Below are 22,751 nucleotides of genomic sequence, written 5' to 3'. Positions count from 1 at the left end.
TCAGTTAAACCAATGAGCGTATCATATCATTTGTCATCATGCCAAAGGTTCTCTTTCTTACACTTTGTTTGCCTCTAAACAAGCTTGGACCGTCAGCAAAACGAAAGTTAACGACGCAATTTGGAAACCGAAAACGCCTAACAAAAAAAGCCTTCTCAAATGACGCATTTAACCGGAAAACCGCGTTTCAACCAAATCGCTTGACCCCGCTGAAACCGAGAGGCGTGTTTCCGAACATTTTTCTTGTTCGCCTCGACCACCGGACCTCTTAAAATGTTAATCGGAAACCCGAGACGTAAATCGAAAGCTCGAGCGCCTATCGCCCCTACGCTGACAGTGCGGTGGAAGCTACAATGGCTCGTCGAACCAGCCATACATCGCCCCGTGATCACGCTCCCAGGTAGATCGAGGTGAGGCAACACAACCTAGGATATTCGAGACATACGAACATACCCCCTTTCACCCATAGAATGCGATCACAAATTAATGGCGCCAGAAAAAAAAAAAAAAGTACCCGAGTTAGATGCTGAGCGGTCTTCGACATGTTGATTGGACGCGAGGTGCAGCCGAATGTTGACGTAGCTTTCGTGTCCAATCTGTGTCCAATCGCTCGATCTCGCTATGATGACGTCACAATTTGAGCGCAGAGGCTTTGGTATTGTCGGTGTGTGTGTAGGCGTTGCAAATGGTGATTAGGGGGAAGGGGGGGGGGGGGGTATTGTTGGTGGTGTTTGGGTGAGGCTATGAAAGGGAGGCGATTGATTGGTCCGGCGAGTGCTTATAGCTTCCACCGTACTGTCATCTTAGGGGGTGAACGGAGCATAGTGGCATGCAGACCGGCCGCGTGTCAGGTTTGCGAATCCAGATCGAGGCAGAACAAATACCTCGTAAATAGTCCTGCTTTTTACCCGTGGCAGTTTGTCTTGGTGCGGCTCACTTGAAACCGGAGGAACCGCTCGGCATCTCAGACGAGCGCGTCTCGTTAATTGGACGTTCCGATGGGGGACCCACCACTGAGAATCTCGCTTTCAAGGTCACGGTACGGGGGAGGCCGAAACGTTCCCCCCTCTTTGCGCTTAGAGCAAAGGCTGGAGGCCGTGCTTGCGGCCCTGACATATACTAACCTCTAACCCTCATGATTACAAAACTAAGGACTTGCCTCTTTTTTGTTGTTCTGTTTTTTTTTTATGCTAACGAGTTTTTGTGGCATAGGACGTAAGCGTGTCCAACTTTTTGTTTTTGCTTCTTCAGGTGCTAAATAAGATTTATGCAGCTTTGAGTGTCATTTATGTGCGCAGTGTAAACATGGGTCATCAATTACGACATGGTAAAGAAGCAGCGTCTATGGTCCTTAATTTTAGGCTGTCTGCGTCGATTGTTATTGTGCTAAAGTAATTAACATTTCTTTATGGCTCTGATTTGAGTGGAACAAACGGGTTGTGCGGTATTAGCGGTGTAATGTTTTATAATAGATTGATGTTTTGAAGCCTTGTCATTAGTTTTTCCTTTGCCTGCATACCATGCTTGCCAATTACGCGCAATGCATTACCATAGCTGCGACTGAAGGCGAATCTACAAACGCTAGTGATTTCGCTCGAACGATGCTGGCGCTAAATATGTGCCAAAGATTAGGTTATTTTTCGCCTACCCTGGGGATTGGCAATGATGTTCGCAACAGCAAATTTATTCACTTTACTTAGCTTATGGTTATCTAAAATCTAAACAATGAAGAAAAGGACGGCACATAACAGAAAAAGTACAACATACTAATTTGTATTCCAAATGTTATCATAAAGCCGAGGTCACCCTCACACAAAAGACAGTCTACAAACACTAGTAACAGGGTTTGAATGCCGCGTGCCAAGTTATTTTTTCCTTAAACCCATTGCCATGCGGCATTCGAAGCACGCATATCGCGGTGGCTCGTGTTCGAATCTCTATGCAGACTGTCTTTTGTAAGAACAGTATGACCCCTGCGCAAAGCAACATTACATACTAAACAATTCAAGCAGAATAGCAAATATAGTTCGCACCAGCTAAATCAACACGGAGAATCGAGCGTAAATTGGCATAGAACATTCATAGAAAACTGTAACTTCTTATTTCTCATGGTTTTATAAAACTTGCCCGGGCTCAGTATCGCAAACGTTTTTTACTCCCACGCTTAACAAAATGCATTCACCCACATTCGTTTGATCTGTGCTGTCTCATATCATTCGTATCACCCACGATTGGCGTAGAAAATCACTCGCAATCGCTATTAGAGGTTCGCTAAATCTAATTTATTTTCTAAAAAAAAAAAAAAAAGAAACTGCAGCAAAACGATCAGGACTGTACTGTATATGCAACAATAAAATTGACAGGAACGTGCTCTACCCTTTCCTCGTTATCTCCTTTGCCTTCATCACAACGTCAGTCTTCGCCACGTGCGCAGACTGTAAGTGAGGTGTCTCATTTAAATGGAAGTTCAAATATAGATAGTCAACGCGCGACTCTTATCATATTAACGACGCAAAAGGCGCGTATTTACATATCGACCCAACCATCAAACTCAGGATTCACAGGCAAGCGCAATTAGTCGCCACTAAAGCACCCCGATTAAAGCAAAAACAAATACACAAACAAAAAAAACCCTCACGCTTTGTATGTGTGTGTGCGTTTTCTTTTTTGAGTCGCCGCAGGCGGTGCGCGTACCTCCAAAGCCGCGCGTAATCGCTGCAGCATCCAGCAGGGGCACCAACGTGACAGGTCAGCGCGGGCCGATGTCATTCACCGGCACCACCGCGTCATTTCTGAGCACACACGTATCATCGGACAAGCCCCGGCGTCCCCCTACCAAACGCCGGGAAAACATCGAGGGCCATCATTTTCTTCAAGGTCACGTTACACTGTCCCCGGGAAAGGAGGGCAGCTCGCCGCGTCTGGACCGGTACGAAAGTTACCGACCAGCGGGGCCAATCGTGAGTTGAGGATTACGTTCTTCGATCTGGCGAACCAATCACCTACCGGGAATCGTTGACGTCACTGCGACCAACACCCGAGTGAACTAATGAAACGTGAAGAATTGGCTATGGTGAGGATACGTCATCCAGTACCTTAGCTTTTGGTGCATCTTCGGCTGGCTCAAAGTATAAAACAAAAGGAAAGAGGGTGAGGGTGGCGGATAGAGAGGGATCCTGCCACCCCTGCATGCAGGATTGCTGGGGAGGCGAGCAAGGGTACTTTTTTTTATTTTGCTTAGTCACCATTCCGGCCGGGGTTTCCGAAACCATTTAGCATCGGAGGTGGTGCGTGTAGCACGGATATTTTAGTCTTCGACGCCTTGCAGGCGAACGAGGCGGTCACGGTGAGTGCTGCTGCTGTGAAATTGAAAGACGTTTTGCTTGCTCGGGTCCCAGGTTTCAAGAATTACTGCTGCCAGAATCTACTCATATAATTCTAAGGTACTAAAATTGAGGGATACGAACGAGCAGTGCCTTAAAGTGAGTTATATTTTTAAATCATTCTTCGTAAGTTTTCGCCCAAAACATCCATTTTTAGAGCGAGTGCTCCGTGGGTTTAAAAACATCTCGTAATGTGCAACTTTAAAAGTTACGCCAAATTCTACCGGTGCATTTTTGCGTCAATTTCATTTTTGGGAGATTCACCCGATAAAGTCCTTGAAGAAGTAGCACGAATTTTCTTATGTAAACCATGTTTCTTTGCACTGTTTAGTTAGCTTAAATTAATTGCAATAAAATTAATCAGCGACGGGCAATATTACGTATCTTGGAATGTTGGATCGGTCTGCCGAGGAAGTGCGCGAAAATGAATAATTAATTGTTTTGAAAGTTAGGTCAACGTGATGGTTGCAAGACCGTGGGCTTGACAACTTAAAACTGTGGTAATGAGCTGAAGTGTATCGGCATGATTTACAAACATGACGTAGGTACATTTCAGTTCAAATACTGACATTGCATCACCATTCCTTTCAAAATCTTACCAAACTTTCAAATTATTTTGTTTTTAGTGACCCCTTCATACCTTAAATATTGCAAACTGTTGATTAATATTTTTAATACATTGATTTTACTTTGTTTCTTTTTTAATTGTAGTTTGTAAGTCAGAATACAGCCGTTGTAGTTGGAGGCAACGCAGTTTTCGAGTTTACCACAAGCATTATTCGTGAGATCAATCTTTTCAGGCTTATCTTAAGATTAATAAATGAAATCATGTAAGAGCACCACGACAATGCTAACTCTCTTAATTTTTTTTTAAATTTTCAGGAATCAACATGTGGCTAAAGACCTTACCTTTGATGGGTGCAATTATGCTTGGGATTCAGGCAGCAGGTAAGCGCACAATTTATGCTACCGTTTCTTTTTTCTTTTTTTTTTTTTCTAAGAGATTACTGAGTATCTTTTATTGAAGAGAAAATGCGACAGGCCTGCTAAACGGAGGACGTATTTCTATTGCAAGGGTCGGGTTCCACTTGACACAGAGACAAGACTGCTTGCTACAGGCGCAATAAGAGTCAATTGCAGTTTTGCTTGATCGCCGACATTTTCTCGTGGTCAGTTGATTAGCCTGAAGCGTACACAAAGGTTGTTAACTAGGTACATTTGACATAGTTAAGACTGGTGTTGACGGTTTGTGTGCCTACGATCAGCGTTTGTGCCGGCAGGCTATGGGAATGATGTCATAGAGGGCGCGGTTCCTCAAATCCACCAGAAACATATGATATATTGCGCCATAAAAAAGTACCCTGCATTACTCTTAGACACTAAATAACCACATTGTACCGTGTACATATACAGTCTACAGACACTCGTACACCGTTCTACCAGCTCTTCTAGACGATTTTGTGTGACGCGTGAACGAAGGTGAAAATGTCGTGATTATAGTTATAAGTATACCACAGAATTGTTCACTCCTCGCTGGTTACAATTTTTGTTTGTTTACGCAGATATGAAGCTAACTTCTTACTAAAGGAAAAGAAAGCCAGAATATTTCGGGGTTGCAGCAACCGGCATTCCGCGCTCCCATCGTTTCAGGCTGCATATTACCTCAACTAGTACTATATTTACCAAGACACCGTCACGGACGGCGCATACCTTTCACGACCACGGGGCATTATTATAACGTAACGATCAGATAACCTCTCCAGAAATCTAGGTGCGCGTGTAATGAATAAATGCGAAACTTCCTAGACATACAGAATTGCTAAGCGGGCCATCCAGCTTCAAAAACTACCTCCTATAACGTAGGGCTCACGAGGCGCCAGCCCGGACGCCGGACGAAGTCAACCAGTAAAACAAGACAAAAAAAAAAAAAATCAGTCAGTTTGTTTTTTTACGAGAAGCGGCAGAGGTAGATGTAAGCAACCATAGTGCTGGATGTCAGAAACTCGAATTACGAATTCGGTGCTATCGAGCGTGCTGAAGAAGGTTCGCGGATCTCCCCTTCAGCTCCATAACCTCATGTTTCCCACATCGTGACATTTACTGCTCGAGGATCATATAGGGCCTAGGCGCATCTATATACAGCGTACGCTTACATTGTATATTAAGCTCGATCACACCATTTAACGGAAGCCTGAAGATGTTTGCTCTCATATATTTTATTGCCCCACGTTTGCCGGGGGAGACATGCAGCCGGAAAAAGAGAAATTTAATGCAAGGACACTGTTTTGGAATCACTTAACATCAGTTCATCCAGTAATTGAGCGAATCTCACAATCTTGGATTTCTGATGCCTTCAAAGATCACTTCCAAAAGAAGCAAACAAGCTTCGCAATCACCTTACCTCCATTTGTATAGAGAGTGGTGCGAGTGCTCTGCGTAAAAAAGCGGTTTGGTAATTCCTACTTAATAACTAAGCTACAGCAGATTATTGGCGTTGCACAATTACTTTTTTATGCAAAGAAAAAAAACATACATAAATAACATATTTTGGTTTTTATCTTTCATCTGCACCATAAACACTCACACTCAAGGTGTAACACTTCCTGGCTTACTAAAATTTAGACAAATATCCCGACTCGACGATTTGGAGCGTGCTGGTAAGTTACAGGTACGAGAGGAAAGCGACGTAAAGAACGAAGACAGGGCAAAACACCTTTATGTCGCTTCCCTTTTATCCCTGTATGCATCTCGAGCGTACTGTTCTTGCTTCAATGTTTGGACGCATGTTCCCCCGGCAGATCCGAAGCGGCCCGTCGTGTGCTACTACTACGGCGCGGCGCAGATGAGGCCCAGTCCGATGAACTACGCGGCCTCCAACATTCCGGGACACCTGTGCAGTCATGTGACCCTGGCCTTCGTCACCGTCAGCACCGAGACCTTCGAGATACAGAGCGCCATCTCCAGCTACATGAACAACACCGGTAGGGGGAAGGAACCGCGCAGCTTTTCTTCTTTTTTTTTTTTTTTTTCCAGAGATTGGCGTTTCGCAACCTCCGGAGTGTATACAGAGTGTGTCAGGCTCCCGAACCGGGGAAGCTGCAGCAGCTGAGAGCACTTCACGCTCGCGGGACGCGTGCAGGGAATTTACTCGACTCTGGGAAGTGCGAGCCGTATCCTCTGTTCCGGAGGCGGCGTAACCACTCGCGTCGCACCTGCCAGACAAAGTCCTCGCCTTGGTTGCATTCGACGACACCAGAATGGCACCTCAATGTGCGGCTAATGGCAGCCTCTCGTGGGCCCGGTTTCTCATGTTTTCCTATTAAAAACATGCCTGTTTTAGTTTTTTTTTTTAATTTTCTTTGGGTGCGCCACGTTGTGTAGGACTTGGCAGTGGGCAGTTGCGCTACGCGTGTTTCTTGGAAACTGCTTCATCATTGACCCTGTTTCGTTCGTTCGTTCCATAGGTGACGTAGATTAATTTCCGCAGTTAATTGGCCAAAGTCTGAAAATTGCTGCACAGCCCCTTTAAAGGGATACTACAACGAAATTTCGGCGATCATTTTTTGGTCTATATGTGTTCAAGGGAGCAGTATCACATCGAACACACCAATATCTTGTTAAAAAAAGTCACAAAAAGTAATTTTAAAACGAATGAAACGATTAGCAATGAGCACCTAGTGGATGTCGCTAACGCCTCGTTTGTAATGCCCGTCTACGAAACTTGACAGGTAGTGACGGAGGTTGTCTCGCCTCCGGCCACCACGAGAGAAGAGGGGAAGGAGGAACTCCCCTCTTCCCGGGAATCCATTTTGTGTGTCCCAGAAGTCGATATTGTCCATCTACAAGATGATGGAAGATTAGCCCGCCACTCAAAATTCGTACGAAAGCTGCCGCTTCAGTGGCTGGAACGACTAGGCCATCCTCTCGACGTCAGCCTCGCCCTAGCTTTGCTCGTCCCGAGACGACCTACGTCGTCTCGGGACGTCGGATTGCGTCGGATGTCACGTGCTGTCCGCTGGCTACTCTGAGCGCTTGCCAGAGCGGGCCGTTTATAACGAAAAATACAGCAACCAGCCTCAAGATAAAACGTGCGATTGTCATTTACGGATATTGTGGATCATATTCAAACTATTTTTGAACACGACGGTTATATTTCGAAGTTCGTTGAAGTATCCTTTTTAACGGCGGCAATAACAGTTTTATGAACGCGATGAAGCGGACAGATCTCTGGCACGGTGTTCAAGTCAGCGTCCGTCAAGGTTAGAGCAGACGATTCGAGTGGAAAGAGCGCGCGCCCAGGAACGAAAGTATTTCTTTTTTAGTTTTGTTTGTTTCTTTTTTTTTTTTTTAGTTGGGGTGTCCGGACGGCGGAGACGCTGTCGGTTGAGGCTACTCGGTCGCGCGCCGCCAGAAAGACATTATCTGGTCGATCGAGCCACAGCCTTCGCTCTGATGTGTGTCCTCACCTATATATATATCTTACACCGTCGTTCCGGAACATCAACAAACATATACGCGTTTTTTTTTTTTTTTAATAGAAAGGAAGGGCACGTTGTCAATATACATTTAACGTTAGCTACAGAAACGGCGGCTGGTGGATAGAAGGTAGATCTAAATCAGAGGATAAAGCTGATGTTCCTCCGTAGTTGTTTTTTTTTCATCTGATTATCGTATATATACGGCAGCAGCAAAATTTGACGAAAGACAAACATCGAAGTGGTCCGTGATGTTTGCCCAAGACTCACATGCTCCACGTAGGCGATCGAAGAACACAAATTAAACGGTTGCTAATTAAGTTGTGGTTAATTTCCTGCTACTAAACGAACGATCTTGACCAATATTGTTGGTCACGCTTATTAATTGACATTAGTGAAAGGCAGAGGGATAAGCCAGGACAATCCTGTCCTATCCGGCTACTCCCCCACAGGTGAAAAAGTGATTAGTAGAAGGAAAAAGAAGTGAAAGTATGATAGAAAAACATTTTAGTCCCTTCTTGGTCGTAATAGTGTCTCACCTTCTTCGAGACGCGCATTACAAGTGCTAGAGTGACCACCCATCCCGCGACTCGCGGGACTGCCCCGCATTGAGGGCTCGTGTCCCGCGTCCCGCGAGAAATCCCCAAATTTTCAAAATGTCCCGCAGTTCACACCGTCGTAAACTTCATTCTGCAACTCATGGTGCTGCCGAACAACAGGGCACGGGGAAGCGTAAAGGTCGCTGGTAATCGTGTGAATCACGATGGTACGCCGTTTTCTATCCAAGCATTGCGGGAAGCAACCGTCGTTCTTGCAGGAGAAACGACGTGCAGGCGCCGTTGTGCCTCACAGCGGCGCCTGCACGCCGCTGCAACGGTGCTGCACAACGGCGCCGACGTGCAGGCGCCTGAGGCGTTGTGCCTCAGGTTACTTCAAAGAGTTAAGGAAAGCTTAAAAAAAAATAAAAGATGGAGTTTTGTTGATATTTACGTGCAATTTTACTACTTTTAAATAAATGGCTTAAGTTACTGCATTAATAACAAAACTATAATAATGGCTAAGCAAATATATTTTAGGGGCGAAGCTCCTTAGGGCGGACGGACGGACAAACGGACGGCCTTGTCCGTCCGGCCGTCCGGCCGGCCGGCCGGCGTCCGTGCTCACATAAAAAGAAAAAAATGTCTGCGCAGTCGACAGGATTCGAACCGGTGCGGAGAGACCCCGATGGATTTCTAGTTCATCGTCTAAACCACTCGGCCACGACTGCAGGACGAGTAGGGGGCTCTGAGATGTGGTAGTAACTCAAGAGCTGGGGTTTCTGTCATGGATGAAACGTTGCATGTAGCCGCTCAACGTCTATACAGGTGAGGGCGCTGCATTTCACCGACCATAAAGCTGCAATAATGAAGTCGAAACGCAACCCGGAACTCAGCACTACCCATGAGAAATAAAAACAAAATCAGCACCATCAGCACTACCTATGAACAATAAAATCAGTATCATCAGCACTACCAGAGCTTCGCCCCAATCAACATCATTCACCACGTGAAGATGCGGTCATTTTTTTATATTCGTAAGCTCCATTTCAGGACGTACATTTTGATATATTTTGCTACGTTTTGATAAAGTTGTTTGTTGGTAAAAAAATTCTGAAAGTGTCTCTAAAACGTTTTTTTACGTGCTTAGTCATTTGTTTTTGCATAGAAATGTATAATTGTCATTTATTTAATATTTGGTGTGCACAACGGTAAATTGTATATAAAATAAATGAAACATTTTTTTTTTTTAACTACGTGCCTGCTTTCGTGTGACATTTACGGCTGCACAAATTACCATAATGAAATCTCGGTAATGTCCACGCGTCGCGCTTCCCAATTTTATATCCCTGGAAACAATTTAGCTACGGCGTGCACATATAGCTGAATTTTCCTGCCAAGAACATCGGTTTCAGATATATTTCTTAAAGAAATATATAAAAAAAATATGACCCGGACATTCATTGCACGATCTGACCTGGAGCCACCCCCACTCTTTTTTCCAGCCTTGTTGCTCTAACAACCGGAGGGTTCGTTTTTCCCTTGATGTGCAGTGAAGCTTCTGCTCATGTGATCAATCTGCCCTCGCAGGCCTCTATCGAGAATTCACGTCCATCAAGAAGCAGTACTCGCACCTCAAGACACTGCTTTCGGTCGGCGGCTGGGAGTTCGGCCACAGCGTGTTTTCAACCATGGCCGGCCATTCTTTGGCAAGGTGAGGCCTCGGCGAAGTGTACGGCTTTTGAATCGCCATATGGGCGACTGTGTTCCAACCCGTAGAAAGCGTTCTAACAAAGTCGCTAAATACATTTGTACTAGGCAATTAAAAAAAAAAAAGTGATATAATGGAGTAGCGTAACGCCTATAGAAACATGCATTTTTTTAACATCATATACATGCAGGTGGTGATAAGTGTTCGACACTTATACAGTTGTCAGCTCGATGGGGTTGCATGTGGTCTCTGGTACAAGCTACTGCGCAGTATTTTCAGATGTACCAGAGGAAGGTGTAATTCTAAAAGTGGATAAAACAGCATCAAACATTCGAAACAAAGTTGAGGTTGTTCGTCGAGGATATGACTAATTTTCTTTTCTTCGTGCAAGTGCTTTTTTTTAAATTTTTTTAAAGATAAAGTATGAAGTTGCTGAGGGAGGTTCAAAAGACGAGTCCTTGAAGATGTAAATAAACTGCGCATTGTACTACGTGTGTATGGGGATGACAAAGGCTTTTCCTGTAACGACTCTTTTGGTGCAGACGGCGATTCGTAAAGAGCGCGGTGCGCTGGATGCGAGAGTACGGCTTTGACGGTCTGGACATCTCCTGGCAGTACCCCGGCATGCCCATGCGGGGAGGGAACGTCTACGACAAGGACAACTTCGTCCACCTGATGAAGGTATACGGAGAGCAATTTATTCGAAGGAACAGCTGGGATGACGGAAATAGGAACCACGATGGTCGCATACTGTCCACTGAATGCGGTCGGTTCGCGTACGTCGCACTGCTATAGGATGAACTCCTGGTGCGGAAAAGAAATACGCGTGTCTTCTCACGTGGAGTCCCCATGTGTGTGTTTGTGTGAGGACTACGAGTATTTAAGAAACATGGGAGCGTACACTTACTCGCAGAGTTTGCTGAGGTTTCAATAACATAAGCCTTTGAATCGTCATGTTCAGCGTCACGTCGCGGACTTTGGACTCAAGCTGCTGTCTTCATATTGCTCACACATGGCATACATGATACAATAGACAGTGTGCAGACCAGGGTGTCGAACCGGAACCGAACCGAACCGAAAACCGGAACAGAACCGTTATTTTTAGCCGAACCGGAACTGAACCGAACCGAAATCTTCACCGCCATCTTGGAACTGAACCGGAACTGAACCGGAAAAACATATAACGGTAACCGGTTCAAAACGGTTCACGGTATTGTTTTTTGTTAGTATTACAAATTTATTATTATTGGCACGTGTATTCCTCTACGTATTGATCAAATCGTCATATACAGAATTGCAATGTATAATAAATCCTGGTTTTTTGCGGCGCTTTCTTATTGGCACTATGATTAGCCATGTGTCACAATGTCACGTGACGTCATGATGTCAAGACATGCTGTCAAGTAATGTCACATCACGTGACCCCGTGACGTCACGTGACTCACCGCGTTAAGTCGATTCGAATTGAGGACGTCGCTAGATCTATTAACGTTGTTGATACCGTGACGTCACATGACATCACAACTTCGCACTGAGAGTCACGTGACACCATGATGTACCCGATTGTCATGATCCCGATTCAAATGCTCTGGTTCATGACAACCAGTATCGCCGAACATTCGGGTAACGCTCGTGTTCAACTCAAAGATTATGATGGGCCCGAGTCCCACTAGAGCTAGAAACAGAAACAAACGAAAGCGACCAGCGTCAGACACATGCAGCATGTTCGCGATGGTACCTTTATACGGCTTTGAGTTGTTCGGTGCTCGCGAAGTTAGCACGAGTGTTTACAATCCTGCAAATGGTACCATCGTGTGCATGATACTCGTGTTTGAGCATAGCCTTCTTTATTCTACAGAGCCTGGCAAATCGCGAAATACTCTGGTTTAAGGCTAGCCGCTGTCGTTTGTTTCTGTTTGTCGCTTTAGTGGGGCTCGGGCATTATAGCCCAACTAAAATTATATCTGAAGATCAGCCCATGCTCTCTGCTTTGCCAACCCTGCGTATGACTATGATAAACACTGACGGTGTATATATTAGGATCAGATCACGTGGCTGATAGTTCTAATTGTGAGTTGAGGAGGGGAAAGCTGTTTCATTTCTTTCTTTCGACTGTCTGCCATTTCGCGGAGGGGCAGACTAATGGATGCTTTTGCAAGTTATCAACGTCAAGGATTACAACTTAGCGGTATTTATTGAACTTCAGGTAAAAAAAAAAAAAAAAAAAAGATGCTGCACGACTCATTTTACATGTATGCACACCATTGAGGCTCCCAAACATGTTTTCGTTATTGCTGAACTGCCTCAGAAAGTTGTCCCGAGAATAGAAGTGTTAAATTGTCTAAATGTGACGTTTTAGTCGGACGTTACATGGAACTATTAGTGTGTACGGGAGGGATACCTGAAAAGAAAGATCCTAGTGGCCTCACGGGGATAGCCGAACGTCGGCAGCCGCTCTAAGTCTCACAGGAGTGTCGCTCTCAAGTTCTCCAAGTTTCGACCGCCCTGTATTTTGTTTAACCTTCACAGTTTGGCGCAAAGTTAAAGCAAGGAAGAATTACTGTTTACAAGTGACACAAATATAATTGTCGAGTGAACACCACTCAATACGGAGCAGGCAATCCCTGAGGAATAAAAAGTATCTTGAGGAGCAACTAAAAAAAAAGGGAGTGGGGAGGGGGGTAGTTTTAAAGCATACTGTGTCGTAAAGATTCCTCTGCCCCACATTTTCGGCGCAGACTAAAAAGCGTGGCCTGGAAACGATAGTGACAGATGGGTATAGTTGGTACAACTTTTATTTGTAAAAACACTCTTGCCAGAAAGCACGTTTTCGTCGTGCCAGACACTCGCGCCGTGCCTAACGACGATGTACCAACAAGAAAAATGTGTGCCTCTCAAATACATAGCTTGCACTGAGCGCGAAACTTTTGCAGCGTGCATTTTTCCAAACCGGATTTGATTTTCTCAGCAAGAACAACTCGCAATGGCAACCAGTATCTAGTGCGATTACGTCACGTGCAAACCATGTTAAATACTTCAGCTTTCTGGTGAAGTGCGACGTTCGCAACACCAGCAGTAGACGTCCAATGTGTAAAGTTGTGTAGTATTTATAGTAGTCTCGCGATGATATACGGCAGCCTAATAAAATGTTGGAGCACATGACTGATAAAGAACGGAGTCATGAAGTAAGGTCTCAAAACAAGTGCACGTAAAACCTAAGATAACATTAGCCTCCCGAGGTAGTATCCCGCGACGTTTCGAGCTCAGGCAAGCTGATGTCCAAAAGTGATTTATATTAGGATTCTAAAAAATCTTTGTTTGCCCTGCGCGGAATCTATGTTTAATTAGGAATATCATTTTATGCATTTCTATGCATTTCTTTTTGCAGTAAAGCGTTGTGTAAGGGATTATTTAGAAAAAATTGCGTGTCATCTCCTTATTTCTGCACATTTCGTGTATTTGCCTTCCGATATATCATGTGACCACAGTGTTTTTTGACATGCCCTGCAACCCACTATTTTACACTGCAAAACAGCTAACAAAAGCACGTTGCCGAAGACACAACAGCTGGCGTATTTTCGAGTATCGTCCTTCCGTGTCAATCTCAGGCGGTTATGTGAACTTCATAAAGTCAAATTTATCGATGATAATAAAAATATACTTAATTCCTGTCTGAAGATTTGGCAGCATAAATAGAAGATTCTCACCTCCAAGATATATAAGTAAATGCGCCTTTAAACTATCTGAAAGATGTTCGGCAAATATTTTTCGGCGCACGTTATAGGTGATTTTGAAAAGATTTAAATAATGTTTTTTTTTAATTATTTTGAAGCTAATTTAAATGACTATATGTGTTCCTCAAGCATATATAACTTCTCAAATATATAGAAGTTTATTATCGCGTTTTTTATGTGTTTTTACCATCACCTTTTTTTACTGGAACGAATGGTGGAACTATGAAGATTGCACACTTAAACTCTCAGAAAGTGTCCAAATAGGTAGCTTCCGAATTGAGTAGAGCATGAAATACCACTTTGTTCTATTTAGCAAAAATCATCAATTAGCGAGGGTGATGCTTATTTGCAAATTAAATTGACCTGCATTTTGTCAAGAGCAAACCTCATCATCCAGGCTATGCCAGTTTATCCAATATAAGAAAATGTTCACATGGGTAAGCATTGTTTTAGGTCAGATTCGATCTCAGTACTACGGTGCTCATAGGTTAGAGTGAACAATTTCAGCCACTCCTTTTCGCATGATTCGTCGCCCGCATCATGGTGCTGAGAGCAAACAATATGCTAGTTAGAAAAACAAGCATTGCGATTGTCGCTTAGTGTTCCTATAAAATATAGACTGGAAGGACTTGTCCCGTGACTTTCGTGACATTTTGAAAATTATATTCCCTTAAGCTCAGTCGTCTCGTCATCATATATATATATATTGTGAAACGTATTCCGTAAAACACATTTCATGATATATATGGCGACGAGGTGCCCATTTCATGATTGTATTCACTGTAATTAATTCCTTAGTTCAAGGGCAAAACTACGATTCAACATCTAATACTGCGATACAAAGTTGTACCAATCACGGGTATATTAGGCAACCTACTTTACTTCCGAAAACATTTCGATTCAGGTACAATATATGTGACTCTGGTAAACGAAGGGATGTTGAGTCGTATAAACACGACGTTTTGTATGTTAATGTAGATTTTCCTTTCGTGTTGTGTAGGAATAAATAACAGAATTTTATAATTTTGGTACCTGAGAATAAAACTGAATTGAACAAACAATAAAAAAAACTATATACTGTAAACGACTATTTTTCGTGGGCTCAATATTTCGCGATTTAGGTCAAAGCTGAAGTTTTGGAATAATTCGCGGGTTGTAATTTTCTCGACGCGGTGGAATCTCAATATAAATTTCAATCTGTTTACATTTTACCGAAATTGCTCGCGGGACCCATTTTTCGAGAATTGTAGGCGATTCGCGAAATTCTCAAAAATAGGTCCTCGCAAAAATCAGATCGTTTACAGCAGTTAGTTTCACGGTCTAAATAGCGCCTATTGACAGAACAACGCGGAAAATATATTCTCAATTTAGCGGTTCAAACCGGTTCGAACCGGTTTAAACCGTTATTTTTTACGCCCCGGAACTGAACCGGAACTGAACCGAAAGCCGTGAACCCGAACCCGAACCGAACCAATAAAAATATCGGTTCGACACTCTGGTGCAGACATTGTCTGTGGCGTGTTTGTTTCTTGTATGGCGATCCTGTCACATCGGTTGTTCAGAAATATCCACGTGTCCGCGGATATTTCTGTCCATGTCTGCAGAGCACACAGCGTTTTTTGTATGATGTAAGATGTGCCACCATTTTCAGAACTTCCTTCGCACCTTACACTGATTGACTATTCAAGTATAAAATGTTAAAAAAATCACAAGGTTTACTGCTTTTTTTTTTTTTTTTTTTTTTTTTGCGCAAAAGTAAATTATGCATTGCTGAACGCTCATACTCTAACCAAATGTAGACTAGCGCTAAGTGGTCCGAACCAGATGCTAAAGTTTCAGCACTAACCGTTATCTTCTCAAAATTTGTAAGTGCTTTCCTGAAATTTTCAATGGAAAAATGGCGGCCTACAAAGCTTTCGAATACTTATACGGAAGCTCTATGGCGTCAGTTCCCGAACTACGGGCAAAAAAATAGGCCCTAGTTTTTCGTGAAAAAATTCAGAAAAATAGTTATAACTTCTGAATGAAATAACGTTTAGTGCTGAAATTTTAGCATATCTGCTTCGGACCGCTTGCGTTATATCTGCGCGAAAAATGAGTCTTTGGCAAAGCATAATTTATTCACCGTAAAATCCCGAGAGATGATGTCACACCCCCGAAAGATAGCCCACCCCCATTTTTGGTTTTGTTTGCTATATTTCTTTACACACCGCAATATAGCGCACTTTTTGTGATAGTAGCGTTGGGATAGATTATGGCATAGACGCAAATGCGGCTAGTTAGCTATGACGGGACAGAAGGAAACGTTGCTGGATGGAAACTGCAGTCACCTTTCTTCATTGCCCCTCGCCAACATGACAAGCTTGGAAGAAACACGTGATCTGAAAATAGCTTTTTTTTTAGCTTTTCTTGATTGCACACCGAAAGTTAGCCCACTCGACATTTTCATCCGATTTGCTCTTGATGTTAGGTAAGATATATCTCTCAGAAGGATACAATAAAAAAAGAAACGATTTTCTTTATTTTACTGCTCTTTAAAAAAATTTCGTTTTTTTTTCTTGCATTATTCCGAGAGATAGTTTACCTAAAATCACCTGAATCATGCCGGGCAGTAGACGCGCGCGGTGTTTACAGTGTGCGCTATTTACTGTTTTGACTGCGCCTCGTCCGTTAATTGTTGCCCTTCTGGAACCCCACACTCGACTGCCGCGTACTCAACGGAAGTGACCGGTTAACCTCTTCGTCTTTTCAATAAACTGATTGTTTCCCCCCTATCTTAATAGGAGTATGCTGCACTTCTTAGGTGATAGTTTTGTGAAAACGTGCGATATAGTATAAATGCATCTATGAACACACGTTGCTTTTCATGGTCCTGTTCCAGTTTTATCAGCCTCATTCGTTATCTCTCGATGGCGGCAACTGATGAGCAGACCGTGTGTTCTTCTTGAGCGTTTTAGCGAGTTTCTGTATTTTTGTGAGATCTCTCTTCGTCGAGGTTCATGATCTGACTATGACATATTCGGGGGCGAAGGCACCATCGCTCATTAGATTATCGCATTTAAATGATACTTCAAATGAAACTTGTTACGCCGACTCAAGGCTGTTTCGAGTGGCAGAGATTGCCGTCGAAGATTGTCGTTTATTAAGTCCCACGCTTGTGCCCAATGCAGGAACTGAATACGGAGTTCAAGAAGTACGACTTCATGTTGACCATCACTGTTCCCATCGATCCCGTACTGCTCAAGTCAGGCTTCAACATTGCCGCCTTGTCAAGGTGCGTGAAACCAATGTTTGGCGTTAGAATTTATACTAATTTCCGAGAAATAATTAAAAAAAAAAAACATGGGTGAAAATTCACACAGTGAGCTGATTAGTCCAATAGTCAAAAGAATATGTTCTCCGAGAATTCGGCAAATAGTCCTAACAGACCCACCAATAAAAAAAAAATAAAAAAAGGAGTAAAGCTACAAGAACATGTTTGGAGCATTTGATAACAATAAAATAGAGTTATTCTTTCTTACCAAAAGAGCTTGAAATTATTAGCAGTCTAGTTTATGAACGGAGAAATTTGATTGGTCTTACTATAGCCGCAGTCACGTGGAAACAAAACGCACTCATTTTGATTACGCAACCACGCTAAGAGAAAATTGGTTCTGAAGCTTATCTCGCTTGACAGCCAGTGTCAAGTTTTTCTTACTTCCCTATTTTAGTTATAGTATTATGTATACTACTCAGTGACTATTACAGCCACTGACACCTTAGGGAAGGCAGGGTGTTTTGAGTACCGAACATATCATAATCGCTCCATAGCCAATGAGATCGCGACATTAGTGTATGAGAACACCGATAACCGTATCAGGAACCAAAAAAATCGTTAACATAATGGGCCTCGTCCCCAGTGACTATAGACACCAAGAAATATAGAGCGACTGCTCGTCCCATTACTTCGCGTAAGAGTAGTCGCTCCAGATTTCTTACTGAGTATACAGTTTGAAATAAGCCGTATACCCCACGTGTACGAATGTGCATGACTAAGCTGGAAACGTCTAAAGGAGACAGGAAAGAACACGAGGCTACCTACAGAAATCAATTTCACGTCAAAACGTCGACTGCCAGTCTAAGAAAAACACGTGAAAGAATCCCTCTGTTGAGTTTTAACAGTAACAGAACGTGGACCACCCCCACTAAGGGGAACTCGGCCGTCACTCCGAATTCGTCGCTATCCCCAGGTACGTGGACTGGTTCAACGTGTTTGCGCACGACCTTCGTGGCACGTGGACTGGCTACGCGGACGTGCACAGCCCCCTCAGAAGACGCTGCTTCGACGAGAACTATTACGCCGCACTGAACGTCGTGAGTCCGTCCGCTGCTGTCAGCGACGCTGGCTACAGGTTCTGCCATTCCGAATGACGCGACAGGTTGAATAGCAGGCACAGAAACAGAGAAATCGTTGGAGTGTCTACAATCACAAGAAATTAGTTTGAATTTTAATAGTATAAAGTGTTTGTAAAAGGCTCTCCCTACTGTTAGAGAAGTCCTTAAGGTACGCACTGAGCTTGGAAAGTAACTGTGTTACTCGGGTATATTATAGTTGTGCTCTGTGGTAAAGTTCTCAAGTTTGCGATCGAGAATTTTTTTAGAGGGAATATGGATCATTTGGGCCGCACGTTTCATATTCCTCGGAATAGGGAGGGACACATCTTTTTTGATACATTTATGTATTCGGTTACCTACAGCGCCCTTGCTAGGGCATTATTGTAGGGGCATATTGCTAGTTCCACAACCGAAGAAAAATTAAGTCAGTCAAAAATAGTAATGACTTTGATTTTGGGCGAGGTTAATGAATAGGTTATTTACAAAATTTCCCGGCCGTTTGGCAGAAACCAAACTCGCGCGAAGTGAAGCGTCTGCGCACGCGCAGTGCCGTTGACAGCGCCACCGCAGCTGCGTGACGTCAGGGCCGCGTGTTGGTCTTATAGACCAACACGCGGCCCTGAGACCAACACGCGGCCCTGACGTCACGCAGCTGCGGTGGCGCTGTCAACGGCACTGCGCGTGCGCAGACGCTTCACTTCGCGCGAATTTGGTTTCTGCGCATGCGCAGTGCCCACACCTTGTGTGGGCAAACGCGGGCTTGTTTGTAAACAGCGTGTCGGTCTATACGTCAGTCATCTGAGGCAACCCACGGCTGTGGGCAGCCATATTTTGGCCAAGCACCCATCCATTGATCCCAAGTGCTGCGTTTCGCGCGCGTTTTCTTCTTTGCCGCAGGAAGACGGCATGGCTCGCTTGGTGAAGCTCGGAGCCCCGAAGAAGAAGCTCATGCTGGGCATCCCCTTCTACGGCCGAAGCTTTACGCTCCAGGATCCCAGACAGAATTCGCTGATGGCTCCGATCAGGAAGGACGTGTCCGCCATGCCCGGGCAGTTCGTGATGTCCGACGAAATACTTGCCTACTACGAGGTACACACGGGCAGTTTGACAAACGCTCATGACGATTCCTTTTAGTTCGATGTCGTTTGGTGCAGCTCGCGAGACTTGTGGTGAATTGCACTTGTCGTTTTGGAGCGCGCAGGGATCGACGTTTCTGGAGCGCGCCTATTTTACTGGGCGATCAGTATCAAGACAAACGTGTCCACTCGTTGTTTCGGATCAGCTGCCACTCCGGATCTCGATCCGGATCCGAGAAAAGTCGCTCCGCTGATTTCGGCGGATTTGACCGGAAGTCAGCCTGACCAGTCCTCGACGCGCACGATTGACTTTGTTTCTTGCCGGGACCGCAGTCCGGGACCTCGGGAAGGGATTCCCGGGAAGTTGAATGACGGGAAGGAATCCGCCGAACTCGGAGGAATGGTCATGTTTCACTGAGGATCCGGAGGCGGAGCGACTCCGTTCGGATCGCGTGCTCCAACTCGGATATGGTCTACTGATCCCGGCGCGCTCCAAAACGACCCGTGGAATTCACCATTAGAGATCCAAAGTGCGGCTCAAACAAAGCCACAGGTACTTTATGGGGCATATCCGCCATGTTGCAAGCGCGTTTGTTGTGTAAAGACATACACTCGAAAGCTTAACATCAATATGTAAACATTTCTAGCGCTTATCACCTGCGCAAAAAAAAAAAAAAAAAGAAAATGCCGAGTCGCTTTGCTGTGAACGTGTGCGTGGCGTACGATATTACGTAAAAGAAAGCCAGCGCGCACGTCCAGAACGCATTTTACAACCCAGCAGACAAGAATGGCGGCAGGCAAAAGATGATTATTAGAATGGTATATGCGCCGAAGAAATTTTCTTCACACGCGACTTCCCATAGTATGAGGGAGGTTTCGTCACATTTACAGAGGGGACGGCATAAACCGACCTCCTTCGAACTAAGCCACTCAAGTTCATTGATAAAAAATCTAATCACCAAAATGATATTAAAAAAAAAAAAAAAACACGCCAAAGACATTTAAGATGGCTTACGTGTAGGAATGCGAAAGCATTATAGTCCCGCGGGTGAGATGTTTTTGCTCCGGTGGTGGCCATATTACGCTCCCCCACTGCACAAGCGCGGCGCCCCCACCGTCTTCATGGCTTTTGTGACGAAGCATCTGCGTTGCTGTCCTTTTCTTTGTGTTTTATTTCTAAGACGCATCCGCTTATCATCCTCCACCCACTGCGCAGGCGCGGCGCCCCCGCCGGCTTTACGGCTTCCGCTACGAAACGTCTGCGTTGCTGTGCTTTTCTCCGTGTTCTTATTCTGAGGCGCGTCAGCTTTGACCTTGAGCGGCGCTTGCTTGATGACGTATTTTTATGACCCTCTTTCGGGCACAACGCCGACGCCTTTTCGCGTAATGGGACATATCAGGCTTTTGCCTTAAGATACAGTTTAGGTGGTTTCGGTTGCGCATGACAATCTTGTGGCAAGAGGCATCCGTCATCCTTCCTTTTTATGCGTTATTATATTTCACGAGGTGATCATTGAGGAGTACTTACAAGGTGGAATACTCGAGCGTACACGTAGCTGAACAAAGCAGAAGTAACACTGGTGACGGTTAGAAAGCGAGGCGAACCGGCATTCAAACCTCGCGCACGCTGTCCCGCAGGTTTGCATGGACATCACGATGCGTGGCTGGAAGCGGAACTACGACGCCGTGGGCCAGTGCCCCTACGCCTACCGCGACGACCAGTGGGTCGGCTACGAAGACGAAGAAAGTGTCTCGGCCAAGGTAATTGCCGACTGTCTTCGCTCACTTTTGCGGTCAGTACCACGGCTCGTGTAGACCTCTCTTTCGCCGCGGTCACACTGCTTATATACATCGTACAAAAGACAGTATACAGACGTTTCTGAGGCTTCGAACATGCGTGTCCGCGTATACTTACGCCATCATCTCTGCGGCGTATGATGCGTATGCGCGCAGAGTGACTATACGGCTTGAGGCGCCCGTCCGTCGATAGGGCTCGATCGAGCTTACGAAAGCAGTCACGTCGTGCCTGGGTGTTTACGGGGCTTTCAGCTGTTTCCTATGAACGTATACCATACGGGGTGCGCAAACACCGCCCCCGAAGTCGGAGCGCTCCGTCTTCGGGGGTGGTGTTTGCGCTCTTTTGGCCGTCTCGCCTTCGCACTGCCCCAGGCGCCGAAATTCACCGCGTCATAACTCAGATAAGAGTTGTTTTTTTTCCTTTTCTCATCAGCAACTAATCTGGCCTATTAAACAATGGGCTTCAGATTTCTATCTGAGATATGCGAAATAAAGGAAGAATAGCTCAACAGTAAGCAAAGTTCAGTTTAAGAAGTTACTATTTTTCTGATTGTTATACTTATGCCCCGACGCCCACCGCGGCTGATAACGTTATTCTGCGGAAATAATTTGTTTATTTCCAGTGCCCCTTTTTGTTTTAAATATATTTCGTTTTGAAAAAACAAGAAACAGCCTTATCTGGTTTTTAAATTTTGGTCAATATTTTAGGGGGGTGGGGGGGGGGGGGGGGTTCAATATTGTCATGTTCTGCTAAGATATATATATATATATATATATATATATATATAAATTAGCAGAACAAATACGATGACAAGATTGAACCCCCCCCCCCCCCCCCCCGTTATTATATATATATATATATATATATGTTATTTCGGTTTTGATTTTTACCGGACCGATTTACTCATGGTACTTTTTTAAAATTAATTTATCATTTTACATTGCAATCACTATTTGCTTCTCGTAGTTTCTGAGCCATTTTTTCTTTGGAAAAGCATGGGAGACCATGGAAACAGTCTTGAAACATTAAAAGCCACCGACAGCCTGAAAAAAACGTACGTCGTAGTCTATCAAGTTTTCTCGCTTCGTGATTCGTGCTATGGCGCTCTTTGTCGGCGAATGCCGCAACCTGATTGGCTAAGGGGCGATAATAAGATTCCCGAGACTCGCGCCACGCCCGCAGCGTTTATTCAGTTGTCGGTTATCATGGTAACAATCGCTGCAGGTTGACTTTGTCATGGATAAGGACTACGGAGGTGTCATGGTGTTCAACGTGGACATGGACGACTTCCAAGGGGTGTGCGGCATGAAGAACCCGCTGCTAAACGCCATCGGCCAGAAATTCACCGAAGGACATCTGATTGATCCACGCCGGGGATGAGAACCGTAGAATCAGACATGCAATACACGTTCTCTCCGGACGGCGCATCGTTGCGTAAAATGCACGCAAGGCCGAATTTCTTTTTCAGTCGAGAGGCCCGATTCTTTAAGCCACCATGCCGAGGGTTGCCAGATTCTTGTGAGCATCCGACGACCCTGCACGTCCTGGCAGGAGTAAGGAAGAGTCTATAACAGTCCACAGGTTTGACCGTCCCGACTCAAATAAAACGAATTAGAGCTTCCTTGCTTCTTACGTCACCCCCTACTGTCTTAGCACGATAGTCA

At 44.7% G+C, this 22,751-nt stretch overlaps 1 protein-coding gene across 1 annotated transcript; it reads left to right on the top strand.

Moving 5' to 3' along the window:
- The first annotated feature begins 4,279 nt into the window (after window positions 1–4,279).
- On the top strand, window positions 4,280–22,467 carry LOC8029079 (endochitinase). The gene is made up of 9 exons (XM_029990927.4): window positions 4,280–4,331; window positions 6,182–6,364; window positions 9,985–10,108; window positions 10,648–10,786; window positions 17,010–17,113; window positions 18,069–18,192; window positions 19,111–19,302; window positions 20,928–21,050; window positions 22,312–22,467. The coding sequence occupies exons 1-9, from the start codon at window positions 4,298–4,300 to the stop codon at window positions 22,465–22,467; spliced, it is 1,179 nt and encodes a 392-aa protein (XP_029846787.4). The 5' UTR covers window positions 4,280–4,297.
- Window positions 22,468–22,751: the final 284 nt, after the last annotated feature.

This window comes from Ixodes scapularis, unplaced genomic scaffold (assembly GCF_016920785.2).
Source record: "Ixodes scapularis isolate PalLabHiFi unplaced genomic scaffold, ASM1692078v2 PGA_scaffold5__190_contigs__length_132052651, whole genome shotgun sequence".
Taxonomy (NCBI): Eukaryota; Metazoa; Arthropoda; class Arachnida; order Ixodida; family Ixodidae; genus Ixodes; species Ixodes scapularis.
The sequence above is the reverse complement of the archived record's forward strand: the minus strand, read 5'-3'. Positions and strand labels throughout refer to the sequence as shown.

Bases quoted from the DNA above. Each gene is read 5' to 3' on its own strand.
- LOC8029079 (XM_029990927.4), top strand. From the start codon at position 4,298: ATGGGTGCAATTATGCTTGGGATTCAGGCAGCAG. The intron at 10,787-17,009 runs GTATACGGAGAG...TGCCCAATGCAG, and splicing joins ACTTCGTCCACCTGATGAAG to GAACTGAATACGGAGTTCAA. The intron at 18,193-19,110 runs GTGAGTCCGTCC...TCTTTGCCGCAG, and splicing joins ATTACGCCGCACTGAACGTC to GAAGACGGCATGGCTCGCTT.